The 14,026-nt window shown below is 41.8% G+C and overlaps 1 protein-coding gene and 1 non-coding gene across 2 annotated transcripts in view; both read right to left on the bottom strand.

The window, feature by feature from the left end:
* The window catches only part of MYO1E (myosin IE), a 212,991-nt gene that overhangs the window by 65,812 nt on the left and 133,153 nt on the right, over positions 1-14,026 (bottom strand). The window contains exons 7-10 of the mRNA XM_043471817.1: positions 13,802-13,933; positions 10,539-10,673; positions 8,476-8,608; positions 2,899-3,095 (exon numbers count right to left, since the gene is read on the bottom strand). Of these exons, the coding sequence (XP_043327752.1) occupies positions 2,899-3,095; positions 8,476-8,608; positions 10,539-10,673; positions 13,802-13,933 (597 nt within the window). The remainder of the gene's footprint in view (positions 1-2,898; positions 3,096-8,475; positions 8,609-10,538; positions 10,674-13,801; positions 13,934-14,026) is intronic.
* Positions 305-376, bottom strand: TRNAC-ACA. The gene has a single exon. It is a non-coding gene; the product is annotated as a tRNA-Cys (tRNA).

Genomic DNA, 14,026 nt, shown 5'->3' with positions numbered 1-14,026 from the left:
TATTAAGTGCAGTCTTTTAAGTAGCATTACATATAAAAAAAGTACATACTTTAATTAAAAATTACTTTATTGCTAAAAAAAAAAAAAAGCTAACACCCGAGCCTTTGGCAAGTCATAGCAGTAACATCAAAGATCACTGATCACAGAGCACCATCACAAATATAATAACGAAAAAGTTTGAAACATCTCAGTCGTGTCTGACTCTTTGCGACCCCAAGGACTGCAGCTTACCAGGCTCCTCCGTCCATGGGATTTTCCAGACAAGAGTACTGGAGTGGGTTGCCATTTCCTTCTCCAGGGTATCTTCCCAACCCAGGGATTGAACCTGGGTCTCCTGCATTGTAAGCAGACGCTTTACCGTCTGAGCTACCAGGGAAGCCCTAGCAAGTCATAGTAGTAACATAAAAAATCACTGATCACAGAGCATCATCACAAATATAATAATGAGTTTGAAATATTGCCAGAATTACCGAGATGTGACAGAGACATGAAATGAACAAATGTTGTCAGAAAAGTGGCACTGATAGGTTTGTTCAACAGAGTTGCCACAAACCTTCAGTTTGTAAAAAAAAACAAGTATCTACAAAGCATAATAAAACAAGGTATGCCCTGTAGTCAGTTAATGATCATCTAACATAATATGGCAGGAAATGTCAACAAGACAGTCTTTATTCTTAGAGGCAACTGTGGACAGTAATGCCATTAATTAGTATTAAAGCAATGGTAATGAAAAGCAACTTTACATGGATTCAACATTCACCAGGCTTTGGGAAGGGCTTCCCAAGTGTTGTTTCATTTAGTTCTCGCTACAATCCTCTTAATGACACTGATAACATCATAATGTATAAAACCACACTGGATAAGAGGAAGGGTCTGGAATTCAATTTAAGTAGTATGATGATTATATCTGTGTTCTTGACCACTGTGAAAAGAGATGTGTTATCAACGAAACAGACAATGTTAGGAGGCGGGTGTAGGTTAGAGGGGGTCAGTCAGGCCTGCAGGGGAGGGAGGAATGTAAGAGAAAAATTCCTGGGGGTTGAGAATAACTGGAGGAATTTTTAAGTACCAGAGTTGTTTTCCAGGCAAAGAAAATGACATTCATCTTTTATCAGCCAACAGGTAATGATGTATAGCACTTAGCCCAGTGCCTGGCACAGACTCAGGGCTTAATAAATGTCAGCTCCAATTAGTATCACTTATACAGGGCATCTGCCCCATTACACCACACCATCAAGGGAAGACAGAAAGGAAATAAAGTGGGAAGGCCAGCACTGGAAGGTTCACTGAACAGAGACAAGAGATGTAGGTTCTAATCCCAGTTCGTTACAATCCTCCTGCTGAATGGCCTTGGGTGAAATCACCAATTCTTGGGCTAAGATTCCCTTGTCAGTATAATGATGGGCCTGGACAAGTTAAAAGCATGACTAATGTTTTGTATAACCCTGACCTTTCTAAGCAATCTTATCATTAATATAACCATAAGAAGTACACAGAATATTTACCCTACCCTGCTCTGACCTACTCAACCCTAAACACACCCAACAATACTTTAAGCCTTACAGATGTTGCCTGGAGTGAAACACAGACTTTCTGGACCTAATGGCCAGCCTGTTGTCCGTTGACTGGGGTTCCCCTGGGGTTCTTTCTGGCTGAAATATATAAAAGGTAGAGGAGTGAAATAGCTGGAGCTCTGCCAAATTACCTGGGTTTAAGTCCTAGGTTTATCACTTAATAGTGGTGTGACCTTCGGGAAGTTCCCGAACCCCTCTGTGCCTCAGAGTTAGCTTATATGTTTAATAAAGATAATAATACCTATGTCACAGAGTTGTTATAAGAATTATTTTTTTTCTAAAATACTTAGACCAGTATCCGGCATGTAGTAAGTGCTATATAAGTGCCTGCTATTATTATTCTAACCATTTACAAGCTACAGTGATTAACACAGACTATCACTGTCAGTGGCAGTGCTGAGAGACTACTTTTCAGAATCTATAAGTTATATACATATATAAATATGTATGTATATGCATATTTAGATATAATATCTGTATGGTTACACCATCATTTTAAAAGTCTGTGGTAGTTTAAAAAATACGTCCAAAAAGTCTTTGACACTCCTCTCCTCCCAAAATTGGAAATTAAATCCTCTGCTCTTAACTGTGGGCTGTCCTTAGTGACTTGTTTCTAATGAACAGAAGCTGACAGAGTGGCAATATTTGAGTCCAAGATTAGGACATCAAAATCTTTGCAGCTTCTTCCTTGCTCTTTCTCTTACTCATTCTAGGGGAAATCAACTCCCATGTTGTGAGGATATTCAAGCATCTCCAAAAAAGACGCCCATGTAGCAAGGAACTGAGGCATCCTGCCAATAGACATATGAAGACGCCATCTTGGAAACAGATTCTCCAACCCTCGTCAAGCCCTGTAGTTCTAATCAGCATCTTTTTGCCCTCTCATCTCTGAGCCAGAACCACCAAACTAAGTCACCTCCAAATAGCTGACCCACAGAAACTGTGAAAAAATAAATGCTTACTATTTTAAGCCACTAAGTTTTGGGTTGATTTGTAACATAACAATAGATGACAAATACAAAATTCTAAACCTTTAAGCTGAAAGATTTACGACAGTGGGCCTCCCCTTTTTCTGGTCTGTAGTTCTGGCTTTACTAAATATTTTGTCCACAAAAAGCTGTTACCATATTTTTTTGCTGGACAATACTAGAAGTAAAAGTGGAAAAGTAAAAAATGGTTCCAGTGTGAGGATAAAACATGGAGGAGTAAAGTGATGATCACATAAGGAATGAGCCAAAACGTGAAAACAAACCTCTGAGATGTTTTACTCTTTACATGACATTAGAATATGAAGCCCCAACAATGTCAATCTGTGTTTACTTACATCTACCAAGAAATCAAAGACCCGGGAATGCAGGGCCTTGGCAAGTGCATCCCTGGTGTAACAGGCTTGCTCTACGTTGAGGGTCACATGGATAGACTCTGACTTGCCTCCCCACTTGCTGTCCATCTGTCGGCTTGTTAGTTTTTCTTTCAACCGGTCCTGGTTGATCCCCAGGAGATAGGCAGGAAAAGCCAAAACTACACAAAACAAAACAAAAACATGACTGTCTTTCAGATTTTTAACAATTCCTCTCACAAATACATGAAGACATGTGTGTGCACACATGCAAGATACCAACCATCATTAGCCTCCAAGATCTTTCACTGTAATGAAGACTGCTTATCAGAGATCTCACACACATCCATCCATTTTAACTTTTCCCAATTTTTCTATTACATGAGTCAATTCCTATGATGACCGAGACTTTCAATAATACAAATCAGGGATCCAAGAAGGGTGGCAAATCAACCCCCCTCTACTGAGATCACAGCCAAATGCCTAAAATGGACATCTTTCCAAGTCTGCAGCAAGACAGCCCGGAAGGAACTAAATGAAGAAACATTTTTTTGGCTCGAAATACTGTTTTTCTTCCTTTTAGGTACAGTGTTTTCATAGAATCATCATTCCCAGCTTGAAGCACCTGATTCCATCAAACTTATAATGATAACAAATGACATAGTTATTGAGTACTTACCATGTGTTGGGTTACTAAAGACAGAAGACAGGATATAAAATACTTAAGAAATCTTGAAGACAATTTAGATGGGGCAAAGATAGTTTACCAAATAAAGAAGCCTACAAAAAGCTGAGTATGTGACATGGACAGGCAATAAAATCCCTGGAGGAACTTAGGACAGAGAGATATTACTGTTTGCTGGGGTGGTCAAGGAAGATGTGGGATTTGGTGGGGGGAAGGTGAGGGGCTAAAAGGCTGAACAGGGTTTGCACAAATGCAGAGGAAGAAAGAAGAGGGAGAGAGGGGAGTGGGATGTGCAAAGGCAAGGACCCTGGGTAGGGGAGACACGGCTGAGGTGAAAACTGGCTGGAGATGAAGGTCAAGATAGGTGATTAAAAGATTAGGGTGAATTCTGACGGTGGAATTGAATGGTAGGGGATATTTGGTCTGGAGTCAAAGGGGGCCTGGATGGCTTCTAGAGACACATGTTACCAGATTTCCCTGGGGCAGAGTACAAGCGATGGAGGGGACTGTAGTAGTCATACCACAGAACAAACATCCCATACTAAGGACATACTAAGGACATACTAAGGCATAGCTTGTGGCCTTCAGATAGAAAAGGTGAGGTTCTCACAGCTCAGTAAATTGTCTCAAGCCAAGAAACTCACCAAGAGGGGGCCCAGAGATACAAACAGGTTTTCTTGACTTTTTGGTCGAAATACTCTAATATGAATAAATGACAAGCATGAGATTCCTGGACGTGAAAGAATGCTCAGATTTTTTCCAGTACTAATGAAAGATTTTTATGAACACAAATCAAAATTCTGGACTTGGATATGAATTCTCTTTTTCTTCATAAAGTTTTGCCAAAATTCTCTGATAAAGGAATTTTTATTAAAGACCTTATGATAATGCTCAAAAATCATAAAGCTCCCAATAAAGATAATCTGTTTGAGTTTCACAGATGGTATTGGAATGTAACAGGCTGACATTTCTCAGTATATACCTTCCAATGAGATTAAGTCAGTGAAAGCATTTTGAAAAAGTGCAATGCTAGAACAAGGTATTTATCATCTATGTGACTGTTGCACAGAAATGCTCTGACGGGGAGAGGGCTTCCTTTTTCAAAGGGCATGTGAACAAAATTAAACACGCTAATTTGCCAATGGCCAGTTTCCTTTAAGTTTAGTTTCACCACACATATGTTTAGGAATCTGGATGTGTCTTCTGCCAAAATGAAAATTACCTTGCACAGAACAAGGACATAAGATGCCTGTAAATCACATGTGCAGCTTTGTGTGAGAATCAAAAGACACTTAGCGAGGAGGTCTTCATGAAGGAGAAACTACAGTGTTGGTTATTATCACTCTCACCAGGCAGATAACACATAGATGAAACATGGGCTTCTCCCAAGCCCCCAACCATGCTAAACTAGGGACACAGTTAAAATGGTTGGTAAAAATGTTTATGGCATTACCATTACAGCCACAGCTAAAGAAATAAAACAATATGGCATAAGTCCTAGGCTCCTTGAGATGAAATAGACAAGACTGACAAGAAAACAATATCCTTCCAGGCCTCGTATTTCTTCAGTAGAACAGGGCAAAAGTGAAGGACCCCAGGCATTCGAAAAACAAGGCAGGGAGTTTTGGTCAAGAATCAGAGTCACAAGCTTAGGGACACAGCTGAGAAGTCTAGAGAGGAAATCTAGTACTTGTTTTTCCAAAATATGCTTGCCATGTTTTTCAAGTATAGTATCTTCTTCTACGGCTTCCCTGGTGCTGAAACTGTAGGGCTGCTCATATTGATTTCATTCCGGCTATGAATTTCTATGAAGGTGTATGCAAGAATGGCTGGATAGGAGCGGCAGTTTGGAAGTTCAGAGGCTGGGGGAATGGGTTGGGAAAGAGAGAGCAAGGAGAAAGCACTGATTAATTTTAAAAATGCTGACATAACTCTGGTAGAGTTAAACAGAATTATGCAGGGCATAAAAGAACCCGCTAGAAAAGAATGTTTTAGCACATTTTGATAATGAGGATAGATTTCTACTACTGCATTCAAGTGTAAAGCAAAGTTGGATTGAATTTTTCCATTTAAGTATAGGGAATAGAGAGAAACCAAAAAGATGTGGCAAAACAAAACTCCCTGTTACAAATTTAAAAGAAATGGCAAAGTAAATGTGGTTTGTCAACCTTGGGAGTTGAGGGTCTGTGCTTTCTAACCCACTGATAATAGGCAAAGAAGGGGCACTGTTAGTCTACGCCCGTGGTTACTTAAGTAGTATTTTTATTTCCTTCAACAAAGTTCTTAAGCTAATTTGCAATTAATATTCTGCTTTAGAAGACCAGTTACAATCAAAGTCTTAACAATTTTTTTTTCTACAATACAATAGCTAAGAAAAGTCTGCTTTCTTCCTTTATAAAAACATTGGCTAAGCCTTCCCTCTATAACTGTATTCCATATATTAAAGTCAAATATGAGAAAGATAACACAAACCAGCTTATTCACTTTAAGTAATTGGAAGAGTAACAGGAAACCATCTTTATGTCCACCAACAGATGATGGGTTCAATAAACTAAAGTACAGTCAGGCAGTGGAATGCTAATGCAGCTTTGAGAAGGATGGGGTTTCCTCATTTTCAGCAATGTGGATGGACCTAGAGATTGTCATGCTGTGTGAAATAAGTCAGCCAGAGAAAGACAAATATATGATATTGCTTATATATGGAATCTCAAGAAAAGGGTACAAATTACAAAATTAGAAACAGAGTTACAGATACAGAGGACAAACTTATGGTCACCAGGGAATAAGAGAGGGGGAAAGATAAACTGGGAGATTGGGATGGACATATACACATTACTACACAGAGAACAGAACCAATCGGAACCTACTGTGTAGCACAGGGAGGTCTACTCTGTAATGACCTATACAGGAAAAGAATCTAAAAAAGAGTGGACATGTGTAGGCATGACTGATTCACTCTGCTGTACACTTGAAACTAACACATTGTAAATCAATTATAAAACAAATATATATATATATATATTATATATATATATATATATTTTAAATGAAGCTTCTTAATGAATTGCTATAGAATAATCTCCAAGATACAATGTGGAAGGAAAAATCAACTGTAGAGCATGTTATAAACTCCCACTAAAATAGAATAGTAGGGGAAAAAAGAAGAGATATGAGCAGTTTCTTAGGAGCACAATATTCCCCTGAAAGGAATACAGCAGATTGGAAACAGTGGTTCCTACTACAGAGGCGAATAGTGAAAGTGAAAGTGAAAGTCGCTCAGTCGTGTCTGACTCTTTTCAACTCCACAGACTATACAGTCCATGGAATTCTCCAGGCCAGAATACTGGAGTGGGTAGCCTTTCCCTTCTCCAGGGGATCTTCCCAACCCAGGGATTGAACCCAGGTCTCCCGCATTGCAGGCAGATTCTGACTAGCAAATGGGTAGATGTGAGACCTGTGATCATGTACTACCCTGAACCATGTTTAGGTATTACCAACTGGAAGAAAACAATATGACTGGGAGAAGGACCTATTTCTCTGTTAAAGCTCTTTGGCTTCAAGCATAGCCTTCTCTGATGGCAATAGCCCCACACCACTTTCAATCAGGGGATCTCACGGCAGTTGCCAATCTTGGGTTTTATCCAGTTGGCTGAGGAGGCTTCTTGGCTCAAGCAGCCAGGAAAATACTTGCTGTGTCAAAGCCATGACCTTTTCCTCCAGCCTAAAGGGTCAGTAAAGGATTATAAGAAAGCAAGAGAATTCCAATGTACGTCTATAGAAACTCTCAAGAAATCGGAAAGGTCAGTGTTGAAAGGCAAGTGTTCATGACCCTCCTGGACACATACATGCATTTGTTAAATGTGAAGGATAAAGCACATAAAGTATGAAAACATAGTTATTATTATTGGGTTGTGCTTCTAGACTTTATGGATACACTGTGCATTTACTGTTTTCCACCCCACTCCCTTCCCTGGTAAACATAATTCATGTTTCTCCTTATCAGACAGACATCTAAAGTTAGCAGAACTTCCCTCTTTTATCACCAAAGAGAACAAAAATATAAAAAAAGAACCTTATTTGGAATGGAAAGAGCCTCACTGCACTGTCAGCAATGAGTAGGATACTATTTATTACTGGGCATCTAAATTTATCATCTTGGAAGAATGCTGAGAAAGGAAGAAACGTCTTCCTGGGTGGTTAAAGGATGTGTGGGTTCTGAGAGCAGCCTGGAAAGCTGACCGATGACAAAGAGGCTAAAGTCACACGCCTCAGCGGCTGTAACACAGCGGCATACACAGAACCAGGAGTGCGCCTCAGCAGGGCGCACCTGATTCCTTCTCGAAGGGTAAAAGCAATCGTTTAGGTCTTCTGACTGCTGCAGAGGGGCCATTAAAGACATCATCAGCAAGATCGACACAACAGTGTCCATTCCCCCCCACCTTTGTTTTCAGAAACCCAATCTAATCCAACCCACGGGGCAACTTACCAACCTGTGAGCTATCCATATTTACTTACATCCTGAGAGAAACTTCAGGTGACTATTAACCCTAAAGATCAGTTACAGAAAAGATTTTTAGTAGGAAACAATTCTAATTCTCATTAAGGATCACTTTATTTTTAAACCTACATGTAAAATTCTGCCAGGTTTCCCCAAGGTTAAAGATAAACCAGAATAACTTCATCAGTGGTCCCTAGGTTGGGTGCACAGAAGAGGCAGAGACTCTCATGAGGCCTTTCAGTTCTGCCACAGCAAGACATGCCGGTCTTCTCAGCCTCTCTTCCCCAAAAACCCAAAGTATAGGAAAGTTATGAGTTATTCTGATCAGAACTAAACACTGTATCCCCTCATTTGGCAACCGTGTGCCCAGATCACTCACACTCTTCGCTCTCCACGGCCGCATAATTGCCAACTTCCTTGAAGCTGATGTTTCCCAGGTGGAGAATCCCCGCCACTATCTGTAGCACCAGTGCCTGCTCCTCCGCAAAGATCCCAATCACGTTCATGGCATGCTGGAAGAGGGGAGAGAAACGGCCCAGACAAGTCGGTCACCAGCTATGGAAGCATATCAGAAAGAGACCAAAGCTTGGATGGGGTTGCAGTTACACCTGGCTTAGTCTGCAACGGTAGCTGGAAGTCACCATAAGACAATTTCACTGACCAATGCCCTCTCACATGTTCAAGTCTCAACACGGTGCTGGAAAGGCAGTTTAGTCTTGAAATATCTTTTTTGTGGTTTGGTCACTCAGTCATGCCCAACTCTTCTGTGACTCCATGGACTGTAACCCACCAGGCTCCTCAGTCTCTGGGATGCTCTAGGCAGGAATACTAGAGTGGGTTGCCATTTCCTTCTCCACAGGATCTTTCTGACCCAGGGATTGACCCACGTCTTCTGCATTGCAGGCAGATTCTATATCACTGAGCCACCGGGGGAGCCCAATAAATAACCTGCCCAATGTGAACATGTAATCGTCTAGAAATACATGTGAGAAGGCTCTGGAGGAAAGATATTCAGATGCAGAGGCAGCTGCCCAGTCAACAAGTCTGTTCTTGTCTCTTAATTTTTCCTTGTTGCCACCCTCTCCCTCTAAGGGCACCAGTGCTGCTTTCCAGCCACTCCAAACTCTCACAGATTTTTCTCTTCACTGGGAGGGCTGAGAATAAATTGTACTTGCAAAAGAATCTTGAAAAATTCCAGGAAAACCAAATAGAAGCATCATTAGAAAAGCTTTGTTTCTGAGATCCACTAAATTCAAATAAAAGGAGATGAAAGGCCTGAGTCTTAGACACCCATATCTTAAGGGGGCTCTTTTCTAAGACCGCTTCAGGCCTGTCTGCACGTTTTCTCCCACCTCCTCTGAGGCCACGTGGCCCCTTGATGCCACCTTCTTTCCTGACACCTGGGACACAGTCTGCCCCTTTCAAGCACAAATGTCAGCCCCCCTGCCACAGGAAACTGTACCTCCAATTGCCCATTCAGTTTTCCCACTTGGTTTTGGATCCGGGCTGAGGGATGAGCCAGGCTGGGACCTAACTTAAAGGACAGCGGTGATGCAGTTCCTTGAGGCTAAATGGGTGAATAGTCCACCTCTAGAACGTTCTATTTTTTATTTTAAAAATTTCTTTTGGCAGCACCACATGGCATGTGGGCTGTTCATTCCCTGACCAGGTTTTAAACATGTGCCCCCTGCAGTGGAAGCATGGAGTCTTAACCACTGGACCACCAGGGAGATCCCAGAAAGTTCTAGATTGATTGAGTTAGTAAGTTGTTTCCGCAAGGATGTGAACCCTCAATAATCTACCTGAATTCACAGTGTGTACCAAAATGTATACACAATGTGAGAAGAATGGAGTTGGGCTTGCCCTCTGACCTGCAAATACTGAGGTGGAGATGAGATCGAAGGTGTTCTAAGATTCCTAAACCTGATTTTTTTTTTTTTTTAATATTTATTTGGCTGTATTGGGTCTTAGTTGTGGCATGTGGGATGTAGTCCCCTGACCAGGGATTGAACCTGGGCTCCCTGCATTGGGAACCTGGAGTTTTAACCACTGGACCACAAGGTAAGTCCCTCTAAACCTGATTAAGATCATAATTTTTGGTTTGTCTTTGTAAGGAAACAGCTCAACAACTGTGTAAGCTTTCAGCAAACAGGTATGGTAAACACATTACTGAAAATAGTTTTTATGTGAATCAGAACACCTAGAGGGGGGTAACGACGAACTTTTTTATTACCCATGTTTAATCATTAAGTAGTCCTCTGGCAACTAGGCTGATGGCTATTTAAGGGTGTTTACACGTGTGTTTTAAGAAATGGAGTGCTTCCAGCAGAGAGAGGTGATGTTTCAGGTTGCTCTTTGCTTTGTTCACCTCCCCTGCCCTTTCTGCCATAGACAACACCTGGTCTAGATGTCAGATTGTGCCCAGCCTGCACCAGCACTTACCAGAGTTTCTTGAAACTCCTTCTTGTCATCAATGCCATCCACCTTGTAAGATCCCGAGAGGCTCAGGTAGTAATAATAGTCCATGGTGGTGATGCCCAGGCCATGCTTCTGCTCTGGGGAGGCGCCCTCAATAAGCTGGAGCAAGAGAAAGTGGCAAGTGTGTGGTGGAGCCTATGGATCAGGCAAAGGTACCACACGAGTCCCACGACCACCCACCACCCCTGGAGTCCAGGCGATCAGACCTTCTACCCCTGCTTCCTAAATGGATGGATGCTCCTGGTCTCAAAAATATGAAGGGGCTTCAGAATATCTGCTCTCTGTGTAGTAGCCCTAAATCATCTCTGCAAATTCTAGTTCTTAACTCTGATTAGACCTGCAAGGACTGAGAATTTTCCCTTATCTGACACACAGAACTGTGCAGTTACACTAGTGAGATCCCTTGGAACAGTGGAGAGCAAGCTAGATTATAACTACTTTGTTCCTGCTCAACTTGCACATGGCTCTTTTTTTATTTTTGGTGGAGTCCAACTCTTATTTTTTATTTTCTTAGTCGGAGTATATTTGTTTTACAACCTTGTGTTAGCTTTTTTGTACAACAGTGTGAGTCAGTATACAAGGCTTTTTAAAGGGCAGCTGGACTCTCGATGCTTCTCACAGCACGGCGCATATTCAAGTGCAGCCTCAGGTCCCCCACGCTGGTGTCCTGTGCCTTGGCTTTCTGTTCTGTCTCTGGTATCTACCTTAGTTCTGAGCAAGGGCCCTATAGGTGTGCGAGAAAATGTTCAACAACCCATTTTCTCTCTCTCTCTTTTTCTGGCTCTGCTGTGTGGGTTTCTCTAGCTGCAGCAAGTGCAGACCTACTACCTAGTTGTGGGCTTCTCACTGTGGCGATTACTCTTGTTGCAGAGCGTGGGCTCAGAGTTTGTGGCAACACGGGCTTAGCTGCCCCACAGTATGGGGAATCCTCCCGGACCAGGGATCAAACCTGTGTTCCCCGCGTTGGCACGTGCATTCTCTACCACTGGACCACCAGGGAAGTCCTCAGCAATCCATTCTTTTTTTTTTTTTTTTTTAAGCAATCCATTCTTGAGGTAGGGGTGGGAAATGAATTTGCAGCAGTTGCTAACTTTGGTGGTGTAAATATTCCTGCCATGACTGATTTCACACTGAGACGTCACTGAAGGAAGAAATGCACACAGTGCATGCAACCAGCGCCAGCCACCACTGACCCCACCCCTATCCACACGTCTTCATCTTGGTTTAGTTCCTCATGGCATCCCAGCTTCACACCCTCAAAACAGGGAACCTCCTCTCCATTATGGAGAAGTTCTCGGTCATCCTATTACATCAGGTTCCCTTGGTTTTTCCCCTATCTCCTTAAAATCTTTGTACCACTCTCTTCCTTTTCCTCTTGGTTTGGTTTTGGTTTTGTCTAGGGAAGAACTCCTCCCATCTGTCTCAGTGTTCTCCCCCCCAGATCATGCACTCCCTTCACCTGAATGTTCAAACATCCCTTTCTTTCTCTCCAATCTACAGTCACACGCTTTTTTGTCTTCTTTAGAAGCTTTTCCTTGACCCTGAAATCCTTTAAGATGCACAATCTCCTTTATCTCCTTCCTCATCTGGTTTTTTCCTCCCCCTCACTATTCTGCTGCTTTCCAGAGGCTGAAGCTACCAGTCCTTGCTGGGTCCCCAGGCCCTTGCCTCATCCTTCTCCCCCAAGCTCTGAATATGTGATCCTGCCCTGCACCCTGCAAGCTCCCCCTGGCTTTGGTGACACTGCAGGATCTCTGACTACTTTCCTGGCTCCTCAATGCCTCCCTATCCCACAGGTGGTCTCCAGGTCCCCAAGTCCTAAATGACCATTTTTCTCTCCACATTCACTCGTACAGGAGTCTCACCTATTTCACAGCTTCTACTATCACTTTTATATCAGAATCTTAAACTCTGTCTTACCCTGAATTCATCACTTCCCCAGTCCCCAGGCTGGGGTTTTCCAACTTGTGGGCAGAGGATTCTGAAGGGGGGTAGGGCTGGCATTTATAGTACAGCGTCTGGGAAATAATGATGAACTTCTGTCCAGTGCTCAATAAATAATATAGTGTGTGTGATACATGAAACTACTTTTCAAAGACCTGTACATGGTGCTTTGATTAATACAATTAGAAGCATTACTGAATTGACAGAAGCTTTTGGTCATTTATGGATATTTTAAACCAATAGATTCTAACCAGAAGAATTGTTTGCCATCACCTAGCATGTCTATGTAATTGAAAAGACTGAAATGGGAGCAATCAACATAGCTTAACTTCCTTCAAAGTCAATAATCATCAAACTCTAACAAAAAATTAAAAACAAAAACAAAAAACAAAACAACACCTAACAGTTGCAGCTGATTCTTCAAAGAAAATATAATGTGGGTCCCCAGTATATGAAGCACTAATACAAAAATTTATACATTAAAAAAAATTGTTTATGGTATCATTACACTTTCAAATACTTAAAAAACATTCAAAGCAATTATATTCCAATAAAAATCAATAATCATTAAAAAACATTTAAAAAAACAGTTGAAACAAATGATTGCTGAAGCCTGGAACATAATTTAAAAGCATCTGGCCGACTGCTCTAACCCCAAACTCTCCATTGCTTCTGAGAGTCTAAGCCAAAACTTTTTGACCTAGCAAGAAATACCTCAAGTCTTTTTCAAGTCTTTCTTCCCACAGTTCACCTTTTGGAGACCTCTGCCCTTGCAATCTGGCTGGAGCCTGGCTCATTCATTAGCTTACCCATCCCTTCCCCTCCACCTCTCCCATCTCCCCACCTTCTCATCCCTCCCTTCTTGCTTTGTTCAGACTCAACCTGAGTCAACCTCTCCTCCACACCATCTTGTGCCCCCTTAAAAGCTCTCCTTATTGTCCCAGCTATATCTCCCCTCGTGATCTCCTATTTAGCCAAGAATCAAACATCCCTACTTTTGTTCCGAAGTGTATCAATATTTTTTTTTTTTTGTATCAATATTTTATTGATTGTTTTACTTTAGGGAAATTTTTGTCTTCTCACCCAGCTAGACCTTATCCTGCCTGCAGGTAAGGGCATCCTCACAGTTCTTTGCACACTGATTTGCACATCCTGCATTAATAAAGATTCAAGGGTTGGCCAGACTAGACTATCTCACCCTGAGGACGTGAGGACCAAGAGAAGAACATTTTAAATGTGGAGAAGGAATAGAGAAGTAGGAAAGAAATAATATAAAGGAAAACCTGGTAAAATATGTGAAAACTCCGCTCGCCAGGGTTCCTCATCACCACCCTAGATTTTTCCAGAAGGAAGTTGGAGATCTTTCCACCATCTGGTTCCCCACCTGGGCTGAACTGGATTTCAAAGTATTTTCCCTGCAAGAAAATTAGGGACTTCCTTTAGTGGTCGGTGAACAAAAACATGATGTTCCAAGCAGGCTCGGGACACAGCATATAATTCAAGGAAAT

This window comes from Cervus canadensis, chromosome 6, assembly GCF_019320065.1.
Source record: "Cervus canadensis isolate Bull #8, Minnesota chromosome 6, ASM1932006v1, whole genome shotgun sequence".
Lineage (NCBI taxonomy): Eukaryota > Metazoa > Chordata > Mammalia > Artiodactyla > Cervidae > Cervus > Cervus canadensis.
The sequence above is the reverse complement of the archived record's forward strand: the minus strand, read 5'-3'. Positions and strand labels throughout refer to the sequence as shown.